This window comes from Salvelinus alpinus, chromosome 35, assembly GCF_045679555.1.
Source record: "Salvelinus alpinus chromosome 35, SLU_Salpinus.1, whole genome shotgun sequence".
In the NCBI taxonomy this organism is placed as follows: Eukaryota; Metazoa; Chordata; class Actinopteri; order Salmoniformes; family Salmonidae; genus Salvelinus; species Salvelinus alpinus.
The window spans coordinates 6,484,899-6,509,529 of NC_092120.1; the positions used below are offsets into that span (position 1 = coordinate 6,484,899).

The 24,631-nt window shown below is 42.0% G+C and overlaps 2 protein-coding genes across 2 annotated transcripts; both read right to left on the reverse strand.

The window, feature by feature from the left end:
* Positions 1 to 10,080: 10,080 nt before the first annotated feature.
* On the reverse strand, positions 10,081 to 19,210 carry LOC139564675 (nucleotide-binding oligomerization domain-containing protein 1-like). Its single transcript, XM_071384412.1, has 12 exons — positions 19,004 to 19,210; positions 18,550 to 18,874; positions 17,971 to 18,145; positions 15,953 to 17,774; positions 15,745 to 15,828; positions 15,548 to 15,631; positions 15,377 to 15,460; positions 15,225 to 15,308; positions 12,616 to 12,699; positions 12,420 to 12,503; positions 12,189 to 12,272; positions 10,081 to 11,991 (listed from the first exon to the last, which is right to left on the reverse strand). Exons 2-12 carry the CDS (start codon positions 18,754 to 18,756, stop codon positions 11,919 to 11,921), a joined length of 2,865 nt encoding a protein of 954 aa, XP_071240513.1. The 5' UTR covers positions 18,757 to 18,874; positions 19,004 to 19,210; the 3' UTR covers positions 10,081 to 11,918.
* A 3,609-nt stretch (positions 19,211 to 22,819) lies between these two features.
* Positions 22,820 to 24,631, reverse strand: LOC139564704 (gamma-glutamylcyclotransferase-like). The gene is made up of 4 exons (XM_071384480.1): positions 24,310 to 24,631; positions 23,950 to 24,101; positions 23,443 to 23,575; positions 22,820 to 23,226 (listed from the first exon to the last, which is right to left on the reverse strand). The coding sequence occupies exons 1-4, from the start codon at positions 24,523 to 24,525 to the stop codon at positions 23,080 to 23,082; spliced, it is 648 nt and encodes a 215-aa protein (XP_071240581.1). The 5' UTR covers positions 24,526 to 24,631; the 3' UTR covers positions 22,820 to 23,079.

Genomic DNA, 24,631 nt, shown 5'->3' on the forward strand with positions numbered 1-24,631 from the left:
CACAAAAGGGAAATGTCGGCCTAAATATGATCCCCAATCAGAGACAACGATAAACAGCTGCCTCTGATTGGGAACCATATCAGGCCACCATAGACATACAAATTCACCTAGATAACCCACCCAAGTCACCATCACGCCCCAACCAACACAGAGAAAAAACAGCTTACTATGTTCAGGGCGTGACAGTACCCCCCTCAAAGGTGCGGACTCCGACCGCAAAACCTGACTCAATAGGGGAGGGTCCGGGTGGGCATCTAGGATGGATGACGCAGGGCGTCGGGGGCGGCTCCGGTGCGGGGCGCATCGCCGGAAACTCCGGACCGTGGGTTGTCGCCGGAGGCACCGGACCGGGGATCGTCGCCGGAGGCTCCGGACCGTGGATCGTCGCCGGAGGAACCGGACCGTAGATCGTCGCAGGAGGCTCTGGACTGAGAACCCCTGCTGAAGGCTCTGGACCGCCGACCGTCTCAGGAGGTTCCGGACCGTAGACCGTCTCAGGAGGTTCCGGACCGTAGACCGTCGTTGGAGGTTCCGGACCGTGGCCCGTCGTTGGAGGTTCCGGACCGTGGCCCGTCGTTGGAGGTTCCGGACCGTGGCCCGTCGTTGGAGGTTCCGGACTGTGAAACGTCGCCGGAAGCTCTGGACTGGGAACTGTCGCCGGAAGCTCTGGGCTGTGAACTGTCGCCGGAAGCTCTGGACTGTGGAGGCGCACTGGAAGCCTGATGCGTGGTTGACCGGTACAGGTGGCACCGGGCTGATGACACGCACCTCAGGGCGAGTGCGGGGAAGAGGCACAGGACGTACTGGACTGTGGATGCGCACTGGAGACCTGATGCGTGGGACCGGTACAGGTGGCACCGGGCTGATGACACGCACCTCAGGGCGAGTGCGGGGAGGAGGCACAGGACGTACTGGACTGTGGAGGCGCACTGGAGACCTGATGCGTGGGATCGGTACAGGTGGCACCGGGCTGATGACACGCACCTCAGGGTGAGTGCGAAGAGGAGGCACAGGACGTACTGGACTGTGGAGGCGTACTGGAGGTCTAGAGCGCAGAGCTGGCACAACCCTTCCTGACTGGATGCTCACTCCAGCCCGGCAAGTCCGGGAAGCTAGCACAGGACGCACTGGGCTGTGAAGGCGCACTGGAGACCTGATGCGTGGGACCGGTACAGGTGGCACCGGGCTGATGACACGCACCTCAGCACGCCCGCTCTGCAGCGCTCTCAATGCCAGCACCTCTCTCCGGAATCTTGCGTCGAGCTCCTCATTCGACTCCCTGACTGGCTCTGGTTCACTCCTCGGCTCCGCCGACTGCTCCATGTGCCCCCCCCCCAAAAAAATATTGGGGTTGCCTCTCGTGCTTGCTCCGTTGCGCTATCTCCTCGTATCGTTGCCATTCCGCTTTCGCTGCCTCTATCTCCTCCCAAGTCCACTCCTCCTGTACACGCTGCTTGGTCCATTTTTGGTGGGATCTTCTGTCACGATCGTCGTATGAGAGAGACCAAGGCGCAGCGTGCATAGAGTTCCACATAATTTTAATAAAGGGAAACTCACTAAACAAAACAACAAAAGCACAAACGAAACGTGAAGCTACTGGAGTGTACAAAGGCAACTTACTGTAGACAAGATCCCACAAACACAAAAGGGAAATGTATGTAGGTAGGACGTAGGACGTAGACGGCGGACGTAAAGGTAACGTAAAGGTAATGGCGGACTGAACGAAGTTATGTAGAGCACCTCAAGATAAAACATAATATTCGAAATATCTGCTAAATTAGACTAAAATATTAGCACTAAATAATCTGGTGGGTGATAACCTTCAATCTGGATAATAACACAAAACAAATCCTAAGACTAGAGACATTTATCGACAAATATTACGAAAACAAGCAACACCCAAACATGACGGAGAATAAGACAGGGGAACCGAATCAAAAACGAAAACGTGACTCCTCAACCGACACGGATGATCTAATATTCTCAACACCAGCAATGGTAAAGGTCGAAACCGATCTGTTAAAATCAATAAATGACAAACTGGGTATACTTGAATTAGTTAGTAAAGATATAAAAGAGTTGAAGGCAAGCCTAGAGATGAGTGATGAAAAAGCTGCGGCTTTGGAGAAGGAAACACACGCGCTAAAAGGGACGGTCAATAAGATTGAAACCGAAATGAATGAATTTAAAAAGGAGAACAACGTTCTGAAGGAATGCTTACTGGACATACAAACTAGATCCATGAGAGAGAATTTGGTACTTACAGGTATCCAAGAGAAAGAAGGAGAGGTTCCTGAATCTGTAGTTAGAGAGTTCCTTTTTGCAGCGCTTCAGATACCGCGCGAAGTTATCGATAATATCCAACTTGAACGTGTACACCGCCTCGGACAGAGAGGGCAGAGGTACGAATGCCCAGTCGTTGCCAAATTTGCTTCATTTAAAGATAAAATAATGGTTAAAAGCCTGGGTAAAAGACTTGCTGGGACCAAAATTGGCATGAATGATCATTTTCCGAAAGAAATTGCAGAACGGCGCAAAGTTCTGTATCCAATTTTCAAAGAAAATAGATTAAAAGCGAAACGAGTAGCTCTCGTCGTTGATAAACTATATATTGATAACCAGTTGTTCAGAGACACAAAGATTACTCCATGGTTATTTAAAAAATTACAAAGTTCTCATAGATGAGGAAAATAAACACAATTCAAGCCCGGTTACTGATTGTAACAATACAATACAAAATATAGCTTTTCTATAAATCTTCACATATAACTAATTGAACACAAGCACTATTTCTATATAGTGAAGATAAAAACTAAGTAAACAGAAGGCACAGTATGTGTGGATGGTGTGGTGTGTGTTTATTTTTATTTGTTATGTTTGAAAAGTTGAGTGAGTGAGTAATGAAATTGTAATGAAGTTGCATATCCCAGAGCCAGTGTATTGCTGTGGGCCGGGTATGAGAGGGCTTTCAATGTTGTTCAGATGATGGATATACTTTTATAATGAATTACACGTCTTATTTATTTATTGTCCTATCATGGGGAACTACATTTTTAAAATAAATTATATCTAATTATTTATTATCCTATTTTAATGGTACGGTCCATGGCCCTATACCCTAGACACCCACATGAATAGCCCAGATACTAAGGAGAAGTCCCTAACTGTTTTATGTGCATGCTGTATGCGGTCTGTATGCAGCCAAAATGAGGTCAGGGACCAAGAGCAGCACTGCCCCCTCATGATTCTGAGCCTGCTTGGCAGGGTTGGTCCTGCAAAGCCAAAGCCCCCTAAAGGGAGAGCATAATAAACAAGGAAATTCTCAAAGCTGCTAATGAGAACCTTGATGACCTTGTACCTAGCCGGTGGGGATTCCGGTGGGGTGCCCCCACCCAGGCAGTGGCAGTGCTGGCAACACTAGCTGCAGTAACCCATGGGGAGGGGGTCACACTCGGACATTCAGAGAGGGGGTATATTATTGTGGCCCTGGTGGCACGAAACCAATCGGACTGCATTGACGGGCTTGGTAACATGGTCGAAATGGATGACCGTATTGTGGGTGTTTCAGGAAGAAGGTGTACATTTGACCTCCATCATCTAGGATGTGACAATGGTAAATAAATCTCTACATTTATGCTCATTTTTTGCGCGGTCTTGCAGGCCTTCTCATGCAGCTGCAACTGCAAGTACATTTGTAAATCATGACCCATCTTGAGTTGGGCTCTGGGATGGTGCAATTGTTGAGAGGGTGAGCTTATGGTTGTGTGGGGGTAAGGGCTGAATGTGTGTGGGTGTATGTGTGTATCCCACAACTGTTGCGAAGGAAGAAGTAAAAGATGTTAGGGACTATAGAGGATGATTCACAGCAATATGGAATAAAAATCGAGGTGAGGGCGATGGAAATGCATTTGGCAATGGATCTGCTTCGGTTCGGTGGATGGTGCTGTGTGCACTTTTCGAAGGATGGATCCCAGTCGGTCCGGGGCTGTGCGATGCGGGGGGTCGGGGGTGGTCTGCCGGGCATTGGGATGACAACCCAACTCGAGATGGGGGCTTTTGGCGGGTGGAATAGTGGGGACCAATTGGAGGTTTGCTTAGTGGAGATGCAAATGTCATGGTACAACTATATAGACACTCAATCATTATGTTACTTTTTAATAGGACGTTTACAAACATATATTTTGATAAAAATAATTGAAAGGTGTGTCTCATTATGGTAAGTGGTGAAATAAGTATAGCCAGTTACAATTGTAATGGCTTAGTAGATAATAAGAAAAGACGATCAGTATTTACCTGGCTAAAAGAGAAGGATTATAATATCTACTGTTTACAGGAAACCCATTCAACAGTTTTAGATGAAGTTTTGTGGAAAAAGAACTGGGGGGGCGAAATATATTTCTCCCATGGGCAAAGAAATTCAAAAGGGGTGATGGTTTTAATTAATAATAACTTTGATCCAAATGTGCAACTTGTCCAAACAGATCCTCAAGGTAGATGGATTATTTTAAATATGTTATTGGACAATAAACATATATGGCTTATTAACCTATACGGTCCGAATAATGATGATCCAAGCTTCTTTGACAATATATATAAGAATGTATCAACTCTACAAGCAACACTAGACTCTATTATTATAGTGGGAGATTTTAATACGGTCTTAAATACCTCTATGGACCGGAAAGGAAATCACACTACAAACTATCACCCTCAGGCACTTAAGGAAATCAGGAATGTCATGGATATATTGGAATTAGTGGATATATGGAGACTTAAATACCCTGACCTAGTGAGATATACATGGCGGAGGCTTAATCAAGCTAGTCGCCTTGACTACTTTCTTATATCATTCTCTCTGGCACCAAAAGTTAAAAAGTGTTTGATAGGGGACAGAATGCGGTCGGACCATCACATAATTGGCATATATATTACTCTTACAGAATTTCCACGTGGGCGAGGATATTGGAAATTTAATCAAAGCCTACTAGATGATAAATTGTTTAGAACTAGGACAGAAGAATTTATAACTGACTTTTTTAGACATAACATAGGTACAGCAGATCCCCATATTGTATGGGACACTTTTAAGTGTGCCTTTAGAGGCCATGCAATTCAGTACTCATCTATAAAACAAAAGCAATTTCGATCAAAAGAGTCCATATTAACAAAGGAAATTGAAGGACTAACAGTACAGTTAGATAACAATAAAAACGGTACCATAGAGGCACAGAATAAGTTAGAGGAAAAACAAAAAGAAATGGAGGAACTTATTCAAGAAAGATCCAGTGTAATATATTACAAAAATAAAGCTAACTGGATGGAATATGGGGAAAAATGCACCAAATTCTTTTTCAATCTTCAATATAGAAATGCTACCAAAAAAAACGTATTAAAACTTGTTACAAATGATGGAGTCACGCATGATTCACCAAATTATATTTTGAAAGAGGAAGTAAAGTACTTTAAGAATATATTTTCGTTTCAGGCTCCTCCATCTCCACTAACTGAAACTAATTGTATGGATTTTTTCCCTAATAATAATGTAAAATTAACATCTGTACAGAAAGACTCATGTGAAGGCCTAATTACAGAGGAGGAACTACTTGATGCAATTGGGGCCTTTAAGGATGGGAAAACTCCAGGACTGGATGGCATACCAGTGGAAGTATACAAACATTTTTTTTATATACTCAAAGGACCACTATTAGCTTGTTTTAACCACTCCTATATAAATGATAGATTATCAGACACGCAACAAGAAGGTGTGATATCATTATTACTGAAACAGGACCCAAGTGGTATATATAAAGATCCAGTCCATTTAAAAAATTGGAGACCTCTTACACTTCAGTGTTGTGATGCAAAAATCCTAGCAAAATGCTTGGCGCATAGAATAAAAAAAGTCTTGTCAGATATTATTCATCCTAATCAGACAGGTTTTTTACATGGACGATACATTGGAGATAATATAAGGCAAGTACTGGAAACAATAGAACACTATGAAATATCGGGGACACCAGGCCTGGTTTTCATAGCTGATTTTGAAAAGGCTTTTGATAAAGTACGACTGGAGTTTATATATAAATGCCTAGAATATTTCAATTTTGGGGAATCTCTTATAAAATGGGTAAAAATTATGTATAGTAACCCTAGGTGTAAAATAGTAAATAATGGCTACATCTCAGAAAGTTTTAAACTATCTAGAGGAGTAAAACAAGGTTGTCCACTATCGGCATATCTATTTATTATTGCCATCGAAATGTTAGCTGTTAAAATTAGATCAAACATTAATATTAAGGGATTAGAAATCCAGGGCCTAAAAACTAAGGTGTCATTGTACGCTGATGATTCATGTTTTCTTTTAAAACCACAACTAGAATCTCTCCACGGCCTCTTAGAGGATCTAGATACATTTGCTATCCTCTCTGGATTAAAACCAAATTATGATAAATGTACCATATTACGTATTGGATCACTAAAAAATACACATTTTACATTGCCATGTAGTTTACCAATTAAATGGTCTGACGGTGATGTGGACATACTCGGTATACAAATCCCAAAAGAAAGAAATGATCTCACTCCAATAAATTTTTATAGAAAGTTAGCAAAAATAGATAAGATCTTGCTACCATGGAAAGGAAAATACCTGTCTATTTGTGGGAAAATCACCCTGATTAACTCTTTAATCATATCACAGTTTACCTATTTGCTTATGGTTTTGCCTACACCTAGTGACCTGCTTTTTAAATTATATGAACAAAAAATATTCAATTTTATTTGGAACGGCAAGCCAGATAAAATTAAAAGGGCCTATTTATATAACGAATATGAATTCGGAGGGCAGAAATTATTAAATATTAAAGCATTAGACCTCTCACTAAAGGCATCAGTCATACAAAAGTTATACTTAAATCCAAACTGGTTCTCTAGTAGATTGGTACGAATGTCTCATCCTATGTTCAATAAGGGCCTTTTTCCCTTTATTCAGATTACACCTGCTCACTTTCGGTTGCTTGAAAAGGAAATAATCTCCAAAATATCTTTATTTTTTAAACAAGCCTTAGAAAGTTGGTTGCAATTTCAGTTTAAGCCACCTGAAAGGACGGAACAAATAGTACAACAAATCTTGTGGTTAAATTCAAATATAGTAATTGATAAAAAAACTGTATTTATCGAAGAAATGTTTAAAAAAGGTATAATTTTTGTGAATGATATCATAAATAGGACTGGTGGAGTAATGTCACACATGCAGCTAACACAGACATATGGAAATGTCTGCTCTACCCAAAATTACAACCAATTAATTGCAGCATTACCACAAAAATGGAAGAGGCAGGTGGAAGGGGATAAAAGTAAGGAACTTGTATGTCGGCCTTATATTAAAGAACATAAATGGTTAAAGAAAAGTGTGATAAATAAAAACATATACCAATTTCATTTAAGGACCAAAAAACTTACAGCTGTGCCATATAAATTGCAAAATAGTTGGGAAGAGATTTTCGATGTACCCATTCCATGGCACATGGTTTATGAATTGATACGCAAAACAACGCCGGATTCAAAACTTCGAATTTTTCAATTTAAATTATTGTACAAAATTCTTGCAACTAATAGAATGTTATATATATGGGGGATACAATCTTCTCAGCTCTGTAGATTCTGCTGTGAGGAGGCAGAGTCATTAGACCATTTATTTTGGTATTGTCCGCATGTAGCTCGTTTTTGGTCACAGGTCCAGGAATGGTTGAAGAATTGCAACATTTGCGTAGAACTAACGCTACAGATAGCAATACTGGGGGATTTGAAAAGCCATAGTCAATCAATCAATAATATAATAATTATTTTAGCAAAAATGTTTATTTTTAATTTACAATCCGTGGAAGCTATGAGAATAGGAAGATTCAAATCTTTTGTGAAGCATCACAGCACAGCTGAAAAATATATGGCAAATAAAAATCCGAAATGGATGATGTTGGAAGATAGATGGGAAAGGTTGAGTGGAGCTGAAGGGTGGGACTAATAACAAGATAAACAATGTAGGGCATACGGGATCTGTGAAATGTGTATAGGTGCGGAGCTATTGTGAAATAGCACAGTTACAAGTGGATATCAAACTGGATGGACAACAGAAATAGAGGAAGGACTAAGAACAAACAAGAGAGAACTATTATAAAGTAGACTGTGTCTGTAAATGTGTATAAGATGTATAAATTGAAGGTAAAAACAGAAATGTTTATCAGTTTACTCCAATTGGGGGATCGGTGGTAGGGTTTGCAGGGAATAATAATAAAGGTATACTCTTTAAAAAAAAGTATGTATGTCTATGTAGGTATGTGTATGTATATATGTGTATATGTATGCATACGTGAATGGATATATATATTTACCCCAAAAAATATGGGGGATTGGAAATGATGCAGACAATTACATTGGAAACAACATTCTTTCCGCAATATTAAGCTGATCCACCCCCCACACAAAAAAAAAAAAAAAAAACACAAAAGGGAAATGGCTGCCTAAATATGATCCCCAATCAGAGACAACAATAAACAGCTGCCTCTGATTGGGAACCATATCAGGCCACCATAGACATACAAATTCACCTAGATAACCCACCCAAGTCACCATCACGCTCCAACCAACACAGAGAAAAAGCAGCTTACTATGTCCAGGGCGTGACATGACCCAAGCCCAGCTCAGTTAAAATCCCTACCATTGTGATGCAGAGTTGTCATAATGCTTCAACAAATGTACATTACACCAGGGGCGTTGGTAGACACAATGTAAATAACCTAATGTATGTTATTCTAACTGCCCTGAATGCCTCTGCTGATCCTACAGCTATTGTATGCAGTAATCATGTGCCTATGAACCAGATTTATACTCTTAGCACTGAGCCAGTGTGCCCTAGGAGGAAGTTCACTGTGTGCAGCTTACCCTGCACTAATATAAATAATATGAGCATATCTACTTCTGCTGAGCTTCCCAGTAAAGCAATAAAGATAAGTAAGCACCCCAGAAGACAATTGCTCAAAATATCCCACGTTAATAGCTTAAGAAACAAGGTTCATGAAATCAATAATTTGCTAGTAACAGATGGCATTCATACTCTGACTATCTCTGAAACTCAATTAGATAATACCTTTCATGATACAGTGTGAGCTATACAAGGTTATAACATTTACAGAAAATATATAAATGCCAATGGTGGAGGTGTTGCTGTTTATATTCAGAACTACATTCCTGTAAAGATTAGAGAGGTTCTCATGTTAAATACTGTTGAGGTAATATGGCTACAGGTTCATCTGCCTCACCTAAAGCCCATTCTGGTGGGAAGCTGCTAACAGTCAGTATCTGGATAACATTTGTGAAATGCTTGATAATGTATGTGATATCAACAGAGGTATATTTTCTGGGGGATTTAAATATTGACTGGCTTTCATCAAGCTGCCCACTCAAGAAAAAGATTCAAACTGTAACCAGTGCCTGTAACCTGGTTCAGGTTATCAGTCAACCTACCAGGGTAGTTACAAACAGCACAGGAATCAAATCATCGACATGTTTTGATCACATCTTTACTAATGCTGTAGAAATGTGCTTGAAAGCTGTATCCAGATCCATCGGATATTGTGATCACAATATAGTAGCCATATCTAGGAAAACCAAAGTTCCAAAGGCTGGACCTAATATAGTGTATAAGAGGTCATACAATAAGTTTTGTAGTGATTCCTATGTTGTTGACTGCACTTGACACATTTATGAAATTGCTTATTCCAGTTACTAATAAGCATACACCTCTTAAGAAAATGACTGTAAAAACTGTTAAATCCCTGTGGATTGATGAGGAATTGAAAAATGGTATGGTTGAGAGGGATGAGGCAAAAGGAATGGCAAATTAGTCTGGCTGCACAACCGATTGGCAAACATATTGCAAATTGAGAAATCATGTGACTAAACTGAATAAAAAGAAGAAGAAACTACACTGTGAAACAAATATAAATGACATAAAAAATGACAGTAAAAAGCTTTGGAGCACCTTAAATGAAAGCTCCATCATTCATTGAATCAGATGGCTCATTCATCACAAAGCCAACTGATATGGCCAACTACTTTAATAAATTTTTCAATGGCAAGAATGGCAAGATTAGCATATTTAGGCATTACATGCCAGCAACAAACGCCGACCTCGGCGGGAGTCGTGACAGTCATTCATTTCCTTACAGAATCATAGCCATGGGAAGGGTGCTGGATGAATATGAACCCCTGATGAATTTAAATACATTTGCCAAAGTTATAGAATGACTGCTCTCTGTTTAGAGAGAAATGAAATAATTCAGAAGACTACACCAGGAGTAGGCCTATAATTTAGCCACAGAGGATCAATAGATTATAAAAAATATCCAAGCTGTGGATTGTGTGCATCCAAATCACAAGGCATGCCTACAGTTAGGAAAGTGTGGCAAATATTTTTTACACCTCGTCAAGCTAATAACAAAGTGATTTACATTTGTATTCAGACCCTTTGCTATTCAGACCCAGACCCTTTGCTATTAGACTCGAAATTGAGCTCAAGTGCATCCTGTTTCCATTGATAATCCTTGAGATGTTTCTATAACTTGATTGGAGTCCACCTGGAGTAAATTCAATTGAATGGGCATTATTTGGAAAGGCACACACCTGTCTATATAAGGTCCCAAAGTTGACAGTGTATATCAGAGCAAAAACCAAGCCATGATGTTGAAGGAATTGTCCATAGAGCTCCGAGACAGGATTGTGTCAAGGCAAAGATCTGGGGAAGGGTACCAAAACATTTATGCAGCATTGAAGGTCCCCAAGAACACAGTGGCCTCCATCATTCTAAAATGGAAGAAGTTTGGAACCATCAAGACTCTTCTTAGAGCTGGCTGCCTGGGCAAACTGAGCAATCGGGTGAGAAGGGCCTTGGTCAGGGATGTGACCAAGAACCCGATGGTCACTCTGACAGAGCTCCAGAGTTCCTCTGTGGAGATGGGAGAACCTTCCAGAAGGACAACCATCTCTGCAGCACTCCACCAATCAGGCCTTTATGTTAGAGTGGCCAGACAGAAGCCACTCCCCAGAAAAAAGGCACATGACAGCCCGCTTGGAGTTTGCCAAAAGGCACCTTAAGGACTCTCAGACCATGAGAAACCAGATTCTCTGGTCTGATGAAAGCAAGATTGAACTCTTTGGTCTGAATGCCAAGCGTCATGTCTGGAGGAAACCTGGCACCATCCCTACAGTGAAGCATGGTGGTTGCAGTATCATGCTGTGGGGATGTTTTTCAGCAGCAGGGAATCTGAGACTATTCAGGATCGAAGGAAAGACAAATGGAGCAAAGTACAGAGAGATTCTTGATGAAAACCTGCTCCAGAGCGCTCAGAACCTCAGACTGGGGCAAATGTTCACCTTTCAACAGGACAACGACCCTAAGCACACAGCCAAGACAATGCAGGAGGGGCTTCGGGGCAAGTCTCTGACTGTTCTTGAGTGGCTGAGCCTGAGCCTGGACTTGAAACCGATCGAACGTCTCTGGAGAGACCTGAAAATAGCTGTGCAGCGACGCTCCCCATCCAACCTGACAGAGCTTGAAAGAATCTGCAGAGAAGAATGGGAGCATCTCTCCAAATACAGGTGTGCCAAGCTTGTAACGTCCTACCCAAGAAGAGGGGGGGGGGGGCTATTTAATCAGTTTTAGAATAAGGCTGTATAGTAACAAAATGTGGAAAAGTCAAGGGGTCTGAATACTTTCCGAATGCACTGTACATATACAGTATGTAAAAATATTTCCAATGTAGTATGTACAAAACAAATAAAGACCCTCTAAGTTTCGGTAACAGATGTGACCAATGTACATGCGCGCACACACACACACGCTCCAGCTCAGTTCTGTCTCCTCAGTGGAAGCGTAGCCTTCCCTCAGCCTCAAACAGCTTCTCTTCCTCTTCAGAAAGACAGTTTCCTTTCAAACTGTGGGTGAGTGATGACAGAGCACATGATAATCAGCAATACAATAAAAGACCCACAACCATTACAAAGTGGACATGGTGAAAGATGTTTTGAAATAACAATTTATCTAAGGAATATATCAAATACTATTATTAACCTGGTTAAAATAGAGTAATGTGCCTTTAAGCGAGCATGCGTGTGACATTGCGTACACTCACCAGATCTCTTTGAGTGATGTGTTGTGGGAGAGAGCCTCTGACAGCTGTCTGATTCCATCCACTGTCAGCTGATTATTGATTAACCTGTGCAGAGTGAAACAGAGGGATCACTAGGTTAACCGGCTAACTTTTCTTCACATTCAGAAATAACTTGTTCACTTTCTGGTTAATTCTGTGGTTAAACTTCATTATTGGTTGTTGGGAGTGTGTTGAGACTGGGGCCTGCCTTACCAGAGGTGAGATAGACCCGTGTTGGATCTGATCAGTTCTGTCATGTCTGGTGCTACATCATCTGACAACTCATTTTGCACCAACCTAGAACACCACAACACACATTTAAACTGTACTGTACTCCAAGACACAGATACACATTTTCAAGTCTTGTGAACATGAGACAGGCATACATGAAGGTTAATTCAAGTCCTACCAGAAAATTCGGAGCCTTCTATTGTCTTTCAGTGCTTTGGCCAAGCTCCGCCCACCTTCTGAAGTGATGCCATTGGCTGAGAGACTGAGGGAGAGAAGAGCAGAGTGACATAGTGTAAAACAGATACTGTAGTTTCTCTTTGTATCTAAAAGTAAGAGTTCAATAACCCATACTGTATAGCTGATTATACAACAGGTGAGTCTAATCCTGAATGCTGATTGGTTAAAACCCGCATTCCAGCCAGTGTCTATTCCACAAGTTACCACAGGCTAAATCTATCATGTTAAAATGCCTATTTACTCTGTTACATCTGACTGCTCAATCCACTGTCTCATCAGCCCAGCCAGACAATATATAAACTTGATCTCCACCATAAAAAGCATCTAGACATTATCTCACATTTCTGTTAACTAAATGTTAGTCTTTCATGTCCCATAGTAATGAATGTGTCGGGAGTCGAAATCATGAATCAGCATAATTGTTATTGATATATACAAAGAACTATCACTAGAAAACAGTTCAAACAAAACAAAGTGCAGCTAGTTTGCAGTCTTTCCAGCTTCAGTTTGATGTGATCGTGTTAGCTGTGTTGTTGGCTAGCTCCTCTGAACCACAGTGTCCTGACAAGTGAGCACATTTTCTATGCCAGGTGAAATCGTGCCTCATTACCTCATGTGGAAGGACCACCAGAGGGCAGGCTGGGCTCACGGATAGTAGCCCAACCAGGCATGTGAGTCAATGTGATCAGAGGCAATTAAGCACAGCTGACGGTACTAATGACTTATTCTCTTTTCCCTACAAGAGGGAGGAGGGAACCAGCGAAGAGGGGAGAGGAAGAAAATAAACTATCTCTGGAGGATGGCCACCAAGAGAGGGGAGCTATCCAATAAGATGGTGACAAACCTGTGGTTTTTGTTATAGTTTAAAGACAATCGTCTTGTGTTCCTGTTTCATCTGGAGAAGATGTGTTTTTCTTTGGGAGATTCTCATTGATTGTGTTGGAGTGTTTGTATTGACAGAAATCCCTCAATAGAGAACTGTGTTCAATCAAGAAAACCTACTCCTGACTCGTTTATTCCATCTTTCCGCTTTAGAGTCACACTAAATTACTTGGTCTGCTCACACTCATTATTATGGATGTATCCAAATAAATGTCATTAGAAAACAGCTTAAGCAAATGCAGCTACTTTGTTGTTATTCTGGCTACACTGTTTGATTGCAACTACACTGTTTGACTGCAAGTTAGCCGTAGTTGGCTAGCTAGCAAGCAATGGATAAGAACGGAACATTGGAACATAAATTGAACATTTAGGACGAACGACTGGGTCGCGTTCATAGATACAGAACAAAGACTGAACGATTGGGTCGCGTGTCTGGCACCTAAACCGATAGAACAAATGACCAGCCGGCTTGAGTAGCAACCCTAGATTTGTGTCGGGACTATATCTTGTGGAAGGATGAAATAGTATGAATAAATTCATCAAAATAACGTGTTTAATGAAAATGTCAACCATTATTTGAATATGTTGGTAACCAGTTGTATAAAAGTGATAATGCCCTTGAAGCCGGTGTTTGGAGGATATATTCGCACGGTTTGCCGGCCCTCGAATTCGTCGCCGGCCTAACAACACCCGTGCCAATATATCCTCCAAACACCGGCTTCTCGGGCGTCATCACTTAGTAAAATGATACACCAATGGGTTATACAACCTCATTACTGACATCAACTGTCATGAACCACAGCTGTGGGATAACTGAGAATGGCATGGCACAAATAGTGCCACTAGCTAGGTTTCCATTCAATTGGCACCAAATTTTCATGTGAATATCCTAAAAAGAAAATATGCAAATTTTCCCAAAAGTGGTAGGTTTCCACCAAATGGACTTGTTGTGGATAAAAATCAGTGCATGTTGACATAGCGCACACAAAATGTTATTTTTCGCTTAAGTTTTCATGTACCAAATAAAATTTAAATCTACCTATCACAAAAGCTGTTGCGTTAAATAGCAAACGTGCCCACTCTAGTCTTGGCAAGTGCACTCTAGCATCAGTTCTCAGATACAGTGAGGGTAGACTAGTCTACATGATGACATTATTAGGGATATTGTTATTTGTCAAACGGCAGTCAACCATCGATCAACATGTTACCAGAATAAGACATTCAATATTTATTGGAAAGGAGCATCTAGCTCATCACTGTTCACTTTCAGCACCCTGTGAAGTTCATCATACTTACAGTATTTCATCTGTAGCCTAATACACTGCATGGTCTCCCAAGTTGTAGTGGGAGGACCACATATCAAAACACGACTCCAAGTTACTTCGATTTGATGGTTATTATATCAATATTTGTGGCGTTTCCACCGCCATTTTTTGCATTATTAATTTTACCGACACAAAAAGATCCCACCATGTCCAACAAACAAATGGTGTCTCTGCATTTATAAAGTTGTACCAAAACGTCCTGTTTCCATCACAGCTGTCATGATTGTTTTTATTCGGTATGACTTTACTCGCATAAAAACTGTGGATGGAAATGTGGTTACTGTGCCAAATACTTACTCAGTTAAACAAAAACAATAATGATATATCTTGCCATCTATCTCACCAGAGGTTGGTAAGACTTGGGTGATTCCTCAGGGCCTCTGCGAATGCTCTTGCTCCTTCATCACCAATGCTGTTCTCCCACATTCTGAAAAACAGGAACAATCCATCCCATGCACTCTGATAAATAAAAAAATATTGTAATAGTGCACTTACCCCACGTCAAAGATAGATGTGCTCTTCTGAATGGCACTGGCCAGGTACCTGCCACCCACACTGGTGAACTTGTTGCTGCCAACCCTTTGAACAAATCAAAGTGCCAAAAATAAACATTTTTATTCATACACAAGTAATTATATAATTGATTGAACATATTAATTTACATACTTGACGACTCTTAACTTAGGACATTCCTCAATGATATGAGCAATTAGCTTGGCTCCGATGTCCGTGATGTGATTATTGTAAAGTCTGTCAAATCAAGGCAACAGAAATACAGTCACAGTCACATATGAATTTGTCATACAGCATAATACAGTACTAAAGTTTGACAGGCAAGTTGACCCTGATAGACACTGACTCACCCCAGAACCTCCACCACTCTGTGTTTGATAAGCTCCTCAGCCAGTACTTCAATGCTGCTGTCAGAGATCTGATTGACACACAATCTGAAATGGAAAAACGAATTTAGCTGAAAAGCTATACTTTATTTGTGAGTGCTGGTAGCCTGTTTTTTAAACAGAGAAATAAAGTACATACTGTTTCCATCTGCATGTATTCCGAATTCCTCACCTCACCACGGTCATCTTACTGAATGAAGGCCTGAGCTGCTTGACCCCATAGTCACTGATGTTGTTGTTGTCCATGTCCACCCCTAGCCTCTTCCGCCGGTGCTGCAGCACAAAGTTGAGGGCACTGCAGTCGCCAGAGAACACATTACAGTAGCCCAGCTTGATGTAGTCAGCTGTGATGCCCTTCGCAGTCAGCTGGGCCACCTCTTTACTTCCTGTCTCGAAGATGCAACGCAGCATCCACAGGAAGTTGGGAAGGACATGCACCTTGCTGCCCTCCTGCTCTGTGCTGTGGAGTGGCAGGCCGCGGAGGTGGGACCTCACGCTGGTGGACAGGTAGGACTTGAGGACCGCCCGCTTCCTCTTCAGTAGCGCTGGAGGAACCATGTGCTCCAGTAGGCCGGTGTTGGTCTTAGACAGCAGTCCACACAGGAAGAGGTTGGCGTACTGGAGATGCTCGTTGGTCTTGAACGGGTCCTTTCCCCTGGGTTTGGAGGAGCCACCGATGCAGGGAAAGACAAATGATAAACAAGATGTGTTGTCCCTCCTGCTGCACTCGGTGAAGAACTTGAGGATGTTGCCTACGCTGGCATGTTCGTCCAGAACCAGGGAGAATGCAGCCAAGAAGGACTGCAGGGTGAGGTGAAAGAACTCAAACGTAGAAGGGTTTCCACAGGCATCGTAGCGGCTGACTGGTCGGAGGAAACCCACCTGAAGGTCGGCCTCAGTCAGGCCACAGGAGGCCACCTCCTCCTGGTCGAACACAAAGCCTCCTCTCTCCGTGCCCAGCAGAGCCAGCTTGGAGAAGGCTGTCAGTGGCCTCAGCCCTGCCCTGAAGGTATCAGCGGGGCACCTGGTGTTTCTCTTCAGGAGGCCCGGTGGGGGAGCGGCCCCCCGGCTGAAGAAGATTTCAGACAGCAGAAGGAATATGTTAGTGAGGGTCATGCAAGCCTCTGGCAGCTCAAAGTCGTCGTAGACTGAGTGCAGGTGTTTAAAGCTCTTGAAGACGATCCAGCAGAAGAGGGGGGTGGAGCAGAGGCCACAGAGGTGGGGGCTGGCATCCAGCTGGACTGAGACCAAGTCCCGGTGCTCTTGGTCTTGGAAGTGCAGGTTGGTGTAGGTTTGAAGGTGGGCCGGAGAGAACCCACGCAGTGCCACCCTCTTCCGGATCACCCTGCTCTGGACCTCGGTGCCTGTCCGAGCCGTCAGGACCTTCCGGGAACCATTGAGCAGCTTCCCACAGAGCAGGTTAATGAGCACAAGAAGAGGGTGAATCTTCTCCTCTGGAGAAACCACCTCAGGCAAGTTCCACAGGTCCAGATCAGCCTGGATCTCATCATAGCCGTCAAACGTAAAGAGAACCTTTTCGGGGAAGCGGAGGATGTAGCTGAACACCTCATTATCCGCATCTTGGTCGGGGTAGCAGTTGTATTTGAAAAGCAGGTCCCTGAGTGAGATCTCGTCTGTCTCCTTGAATGTGCTGAACATCCTACAGCGGAACTTGAAGAAGAACATGGCGTCTGTCTGTTCCAGCTCCCTCTTGGACCACAGCCTCTGGAGCTTCTGGAGGAGGATGGACTTGCCCACCCCAGCGTCCCCCGTGATGAGCACCGTCTCTGCCTGTGGGTTAAAGACACCCTGCTCTCCCAGGAGCTGCTCCAGACCCTCCAGGTGGCCCAGGCTCTCATTGCGCTCATTCAGGAGCTCCATTAGGGTGTCTGTATAGAGCTCCTCCAGCAGGGTTTCCTCTCGCTTGGTGTAGGATGCAATGAAGCGTGTGTCTCGGCCCAGCTCGTGCCTCAGCTTCTCACAGTACCTACTAACTGAGAGGAGGGGGGTAGTGAGAATACACCGCAGTCTCATTCTCAACCACCGATATTCAGCCAAAATATACAGTAGTTGCCCTCATGATTCTCTAATAGCTTACATTTTCAATGCACTGTATTTTTTTTCATTGTTAAGTAAAATTCCAATAACACACATGAAGTGCTGCACCATACAGTCTAGTGACATACTTACTAGGGTCCGTGTTCTTCACTGGTATGTCCCGTATGAAGTCTGGTGGCTGGTAGTTGATCTCTTTAAGCCATGGTTGGAGGTCTATGTATGCATCATAAACTTTGTAGAGAATATATAGGAAGTATTCACATGCCTGCTCCCCTTTGCTTTGGACCAATTCCAGGATTTTACGCACCTGCGCAATGTCAATCATAAGTAAATCATATTTACTTTACAGTGATTCAATATTTAACAATAATTTGACAGCTAACAGTTTCCCCCTTTTACACACCTGCACGATGGCAATCATATTTACTTACCAGTGATTCATATTTAATTAATATTACTTCCCACATTTTGATTAATGTGGCCAAACAGGATTTTTCACAGGTAAGATACTGGCAACATACCAAATGCCATTGTATTGCAAAATTAAGTCTTGTCTTTATATTTTCTCATCTTAAAATAAATTAGTCCATTTTAGTTAGGGCCTAGTAGGCTATTTGTGAATGCAAGAGCATTTCTTTGTGATATGTACTTTATAATTTAATATGACGTGTGGACATGTCTCCTCTCAGAAACCCTCCTATGGTAAATTACCTGGTCTGTCTTGGTGGCTGAGCGCTGGATGATTTCTGTGTCCTCAATACACAGAAAACCACTTTGTAGGAGGTTATCCAGAATGCACTGCGTGCTCTTCACCTGGGAGAACAGTAGCTCACGGTGCAAGGTGAACAGTTGGACAGTGGACACATGGCCCGTTAGTCCAGTACGGGCTTCTTCGGCACTGGAGCCCATAATATGCATGCAGCTGGAATTCAGCTTTTACTGGAAGAGTGTAGGGGGAATTCAATAGCGGAGTCGTTTCATTTCAAGAGGATGAAACAGAGATTTCACAAATGTCTCCTGTGTGCATATGTATCTCCTGTAGCAAATAACAGAGAATCATCAATTAGGAGAGAAATATGGATCCAAGAAAATGGATAAAGGACATGTGAATGTGTAATGTACAGAATCACATATAGTATAATATGGGCTGGGACATTTAGCCTACCTTCAAAAACGCGTTGATTACATTGTTCTTTTGGGCGCTCTCCCAAACCGCTGTTGAAAACTTGGGAACCACAGCTCTCCATTAAAACAAACTCATATTTCTTATGAAACTGTTGAAAATAGCGTACAACAGGATATTAATTTAACTTTTCTCTAAGACCAGGATATTAACCAAACGTTTCTCGGACTGTTAGAAGAGTGATCTAGTCTTGTCTCAAACAATTTTCTGAAGAGAGGAAAAACACTGAACGCTGAACACTATACTGGCTCGTTATCGGGTCTTTCCATGAGGAAGTGAAACCCAAAACAGCCTTGGATGCTTGTAATTTCGCCTCAGATTGTGTAACCACGCTTTTGGCATGATGTGTTATCTGCCTCTCTCCACAACAGGAGCAAAGCATAATAGCAAACACATTATACAGGACCGGCTCTAGCCTTTTGGGGGCCCTAAGCGAGATTGGTTGGGGGAACCCGAGCTGGCGGTAAACATTTTTAGGGGACCGCTCTTCACTATGGAGAGAAATGTACGTTTTAAGGTTAATACTAGCTTCCCATATCACCATGTGAATTAATCAGATTTATAATAACAAAATATACCAGGGAAATGTTCTTATATTTGCCAGTGTAACCTAAAACATTATCCCAGTTTGAAATGCTGCTTGTGTATTCATTCCCATATCAGCTAAAAATAGAACCACATGTTTTGGTTAGGGAGAAAAAAGCAAATACTGTATCTCGCAGCTGTTTACCAGTATCCTGGAATCAGTAGTTATTACTTCTAAACAAAATATATATTGGGGGAAATTCAAATAAGGCTGCAATGTTTGGTTTATTGTCTGAACAGTCACTGAGAATATATTTGCTTATCAATGCAAAATAGGCTACTTTGATGCATAGCCTATTAATAGTCTATATATAAAGATCAACGAACCAGGCAAGCTTCATTGCCTACACAACACTACCTCCATGGCTACGGAAGGGATGATTACAATTTTTTTATGTGGCACAGGAGTATGTCGAATGTCGGAGTGCACTACAAGGAGCCGCCCCTTTTGTGACGAAAAACGACATTGCTACACTGCGCTACACTGTTGGCACATTTTGCATATTCTGTGTGGACCCCTTTAAAGTTCATTTTTAAAGCTAATTTCCTCAAATTCTACCCATTTTGCCATGGGGTGGAAAGAAATGTTTGCAGTTTTAAAGCTAATTTCCTGCAATTCTACACATGTTATAATGACTTATGCCATGTTAATGATATCTGAGTGAGAATGACTAACAAAATCAATGTGGGCCCCCTGGAGGTCAGGGCCCCTTGGCACATGCCCTGTGTTCCGGTCGGTATTCGGCCTGCCCCAGTATCTGTGCATTAGAGACCTCCCTAACTCACAGAAAGCTCTGATTCAAACTCCCATTCGCCATACGTTTGTTACTCACTAAATTTGGAGTTTCGCTGAGCAACTATATCCATTTTCTCCCATTACGGCCGGTATGTATTTCCTAACAATATCTAAATAAACATTTACAAGCAACCGAAAAGGAAATCCTCTTCGGCACCTCCATTGTATTGAGCTGTTGTAGACTTCCGACCTGTGGCATTAATGTGTGATGTATGGTGCCTTCGTACCCCTTGACTTATTTCACATTTTGTTGTGTTACAGCCTGAATTCAAAATGGATAAAATATTTTCTTTTCTCACCCTGATCTGTTTCACCCGTCTTTGTGCTTGTTTCCACCCCCCCTCCAGGTGTTGCCCATCTTCCCATTATCCCCTGTGTATTTATACCTGTGTTCTTTGTTTGTCTGTTGCCAGTTCGTCTTGTCATTTCTTACCAGCATTCTTTCCCACCTTCCTGTTGCTCTAGTTCTGTTTCCTAGTTATTCCCGGTTCTGACCAGTCTGCCTGCCCCGACCCCGAGCCTGCCTGCTGTCCTGTGCCTGCCTGACTCTGACCTGATTATGAACCACTGCCTGCCCTGACCCCGAGCCTGCCTGCCATCCTGTACCTGCCTGACCTTGACCTGATCGCCAACCTCTGCCTGCCCTCGACCTGCCCTTTGCCTGCCCCGTGTTTCTAATAAATCATCTGAGAACTGTACTCTCCGCCTCCCGTGTCTGCATCTGGGTCATATCCTGAGTCGTGATACACCCATCTACACACAATACCCCATAATGACAAAGTGAAGACATGTTTTGAGAAATGTTAGCACATTTTTGAGAATGAAATACAGAAATATCTCATTTACATAAGTATTCACACTCCCTAGTCAATTTTTGTAGAAGAACCTTTGGCAGCGATTAAGCTGCTGTCTTTCTGGGTAAGTCTCTAAGAACTTTCCACACCTGAATTGTCCAACATTTACCCATTTACTCTTTTCAAAATTCTTCAAGCTACATTTTCAAGTAGATTTAAGTCAAAACGGTAACTCGGACACTCAGGAACATTCACTGTCTTCTTGGTAAGTAACTCCAGTGTATATTTGGCCATGTGTTTTAGGTTATTGTCCTGCTGATAGGTGAATTCATCACACAGTGTCTGGTGGAAACTGACTGAACCCAGTTTTCCTCTAGAATTTTGCCTGTGCTTAGCTCCATTCCATTACTTTTTGTGTCCTGAACAAATCCCCAGTCCTTAACAATTACAAGCATACCCAAAACATGATGCAGCCACCACTATTCTTGAAAATATGGAAAGTGGTACTCAGTAATGTGTTGTATTGTATTTGCCCCAAACCAAACACCTTGTATTCAGGAAAAAAGTTAAATGCTTTGCCACATTTTTTGCAATATTACTTTAGTGCCTTGTTGCAAAACATGAAGTTTTGGAATATTTTTTTATTCTGTACAAGCTAACTTCTTTTTGCTATCATTTAGGTTAGTATTGTGGAGGGACTGCAATGTTGTTGATCCATCCTAAATTTTCTCATATATTAGCCATTAAACTCTGTAACTGTTTTAAAGTCACCATTGGCCTCATGGTGAAATCACTGAGCAGTTTCCTTCCTCTCCGGCAACTGAGTTAGGAAGGACAACTGTTTCTTTGTAGAGACTGGGTGTATTGATACACCATCGAAAGTGTAATTAATAATGTAACCATGCTCAAAGAGATACTCAATGTCTAGGTGCCCTTGTTTGCCAGGCATTAGAAAACCTACCTGGTCTTTGTGGTTGAATCGGTTTGAAAATCTCTGCTCGACTGAGGGACCTTACAATTATCTGTATGTGTGGTACAGAGTCAGTCAGTCCATGCAATTTATGTGACTTGTTGAGCAGATTTTTACTCCTGAACTTATTTAGGCTTGCCATAACAAAGGGCTTAACTTTTTCCACATTTTTTTACATTACAGCCTTATTCTAAAATTGATTAAATAAATACAATTCCTAATCAATCTACACACAATACCCCATAAGGACAAAGCAAAAACAGATTTGTTATGTCTTTTCAAATGTATAAAAAAATAAAAACTTAAGTACTGAGTGAAGGGTCTGAATAATTATGTAAATGTGATATTTCATTTTTTACATTTGGCAAAAATTCTAAACCTATTTTTTGCTTTGTCATTATGGGGTATTGTGTGTAGATTGCTGAGGGGGGGGTGACTATATCATCAATTTTAGAAAAAGGCTGTAAGGCAACAAAATTAGGAAAATGTCAAGGGGTCTGAATACTTTCTGAATGCACTGTATGTCCGGAACCAGCCCTGACATTGTACCCAATCAATCAAGTATGTATGTGTGTGTGTGTGTGAGAGAGTCTGTGTCACACTTCCCAAGCAAAATAGAGAAACTTTGGTGAAACAAAATGCTATGCCAGACATTGTCATTCATTTTTCAATTTATTTGGTATCACATCTAAAATGACTGGCTCACATTTTACACAGACCATTTGGGAATATATACCAGTGTGCCACTTTTAGTTTTTATTTTATTTACTCTAATGCATTTTTACTTAAGCTGATTGTTGCACAAGAGTACAACAGGGACATTTGAACTTAGACAACTGAGTCTTATGTCAATTTCCCTCTAAGGTTGTTACATTAAGTGATTTCTCTTTCATCTTCGTTCCTCTGGTACCATCTACAAGCTTTTTCCTTTATCAGCAGGTTTCAATGCGGTGATGTCATCTAAAATGGACGGACCGCTGTAGCCGTTGGTTTCCACTGCCTCCAGCTTCTTAATGTAATCCAGAGGTAAGCCGTTTTGTTTTGCTCCAAGACAAACAACCTGTAGGACAAAGTTAGTTGCTTTTGTTAATAACACGACCCATGGGTATTTGCATAAATCATTCTACTTCTGTATTGGGTTTCGACATTTTGCTATTAAATATAACACAAATGCATGATATGGCCAATGGAGGCATCCTTCAACCTGGCTATCAAAACGATCATTATTTGTGTATGATTGGGCTGCTTTATAGCAAAAGACAGACATATAGCGTACCTGTTTGTATGGAGGCGAGGTCTGGTGAAGTGTGAAGTTGTTCATCTGGTAGGTTCGACAGAGGACCTCTCCCTCGTCTGTGTTAATGGTAACGTCTAGTGGACTGTAGAATCCTATTCCCACTCCTTCCTGCCTGGAGGACACACAGTTAAGGGTAGTTAGAAGTTGTTAATCATTTGGAGATACTGTTGATTGAAGTTACAAATTCATGCCATTCTCTACAGTCTGTAAAACAATCCAGAATGTTATATATAAATGCCATAGACATCAGTTGTACCACTTTTTCCACTGGAACCAGAATTTTATTAGGACCTGCTTGAGGGAAGAGAACTAGGATAACCAGGGGCTTATTTCCATTGATTCAGCCTTCTGGGCAAATATGTACATTTGGAATATCCCTCTATAGGTCCTAGGACATCTCAGCAACAATTCCTATTCAGGGCTGTTCAACTTCACAAACCGCACCCCATAGTGATAGGCCTATAACACTGTAAATGAGCCACCCACTTGTCTAAACTGATGAGGTTGTCCTTGTCCATCTTCCAGACCACTCCCCAGACCACATCTCCCTTGGACTCTTCTATAGTAGCAACACCACCATGCCAAGAGTTGGTGTTGTTGAACTCTTCCTTCCAGTATCCAAATTGAATCACATGATCCTGTCAAGTAGAATATTCAAAAGCATACACAGTAACTTCATAATCACATGTACGTAGCCTAATCACAATTATTTGTTAAAGCATTACTAACCGCTTAATTAACAGCTTGCACACGTATCATGGCAAATTAAAACTCCGATGCCAACCTACAATGCTTGGTGCCAACTTCTCAGCATCTTCACAACAAAACATACGCACTGAAGCCTACCTTCAAACTGCCCGTTGTAACAAAAACCGCGGATGGATTCTTCAGCTGCAGTCTTTCCTTCAACAGATTACTGCCATAAGCGAAATACATAAAGTAGTCGGACACGGATGTGTTTGAAACACTTGTTCCATTATTTTCAGCGGTGGCAGGAACCGCTTTTGACGCAATTTGTTGATGGAACAGTGCAAGTAAAATCGTGTAAGTAAGGTATGACATGGTCTATCCGCTTTGTGACGGTGAGTATGTTAACCAGTTGGTAATGTTGTCATTTTATTACTTGCTGTCTCTAGAGAATGGGCTCGCCTACTGTATCTCAGCGTGA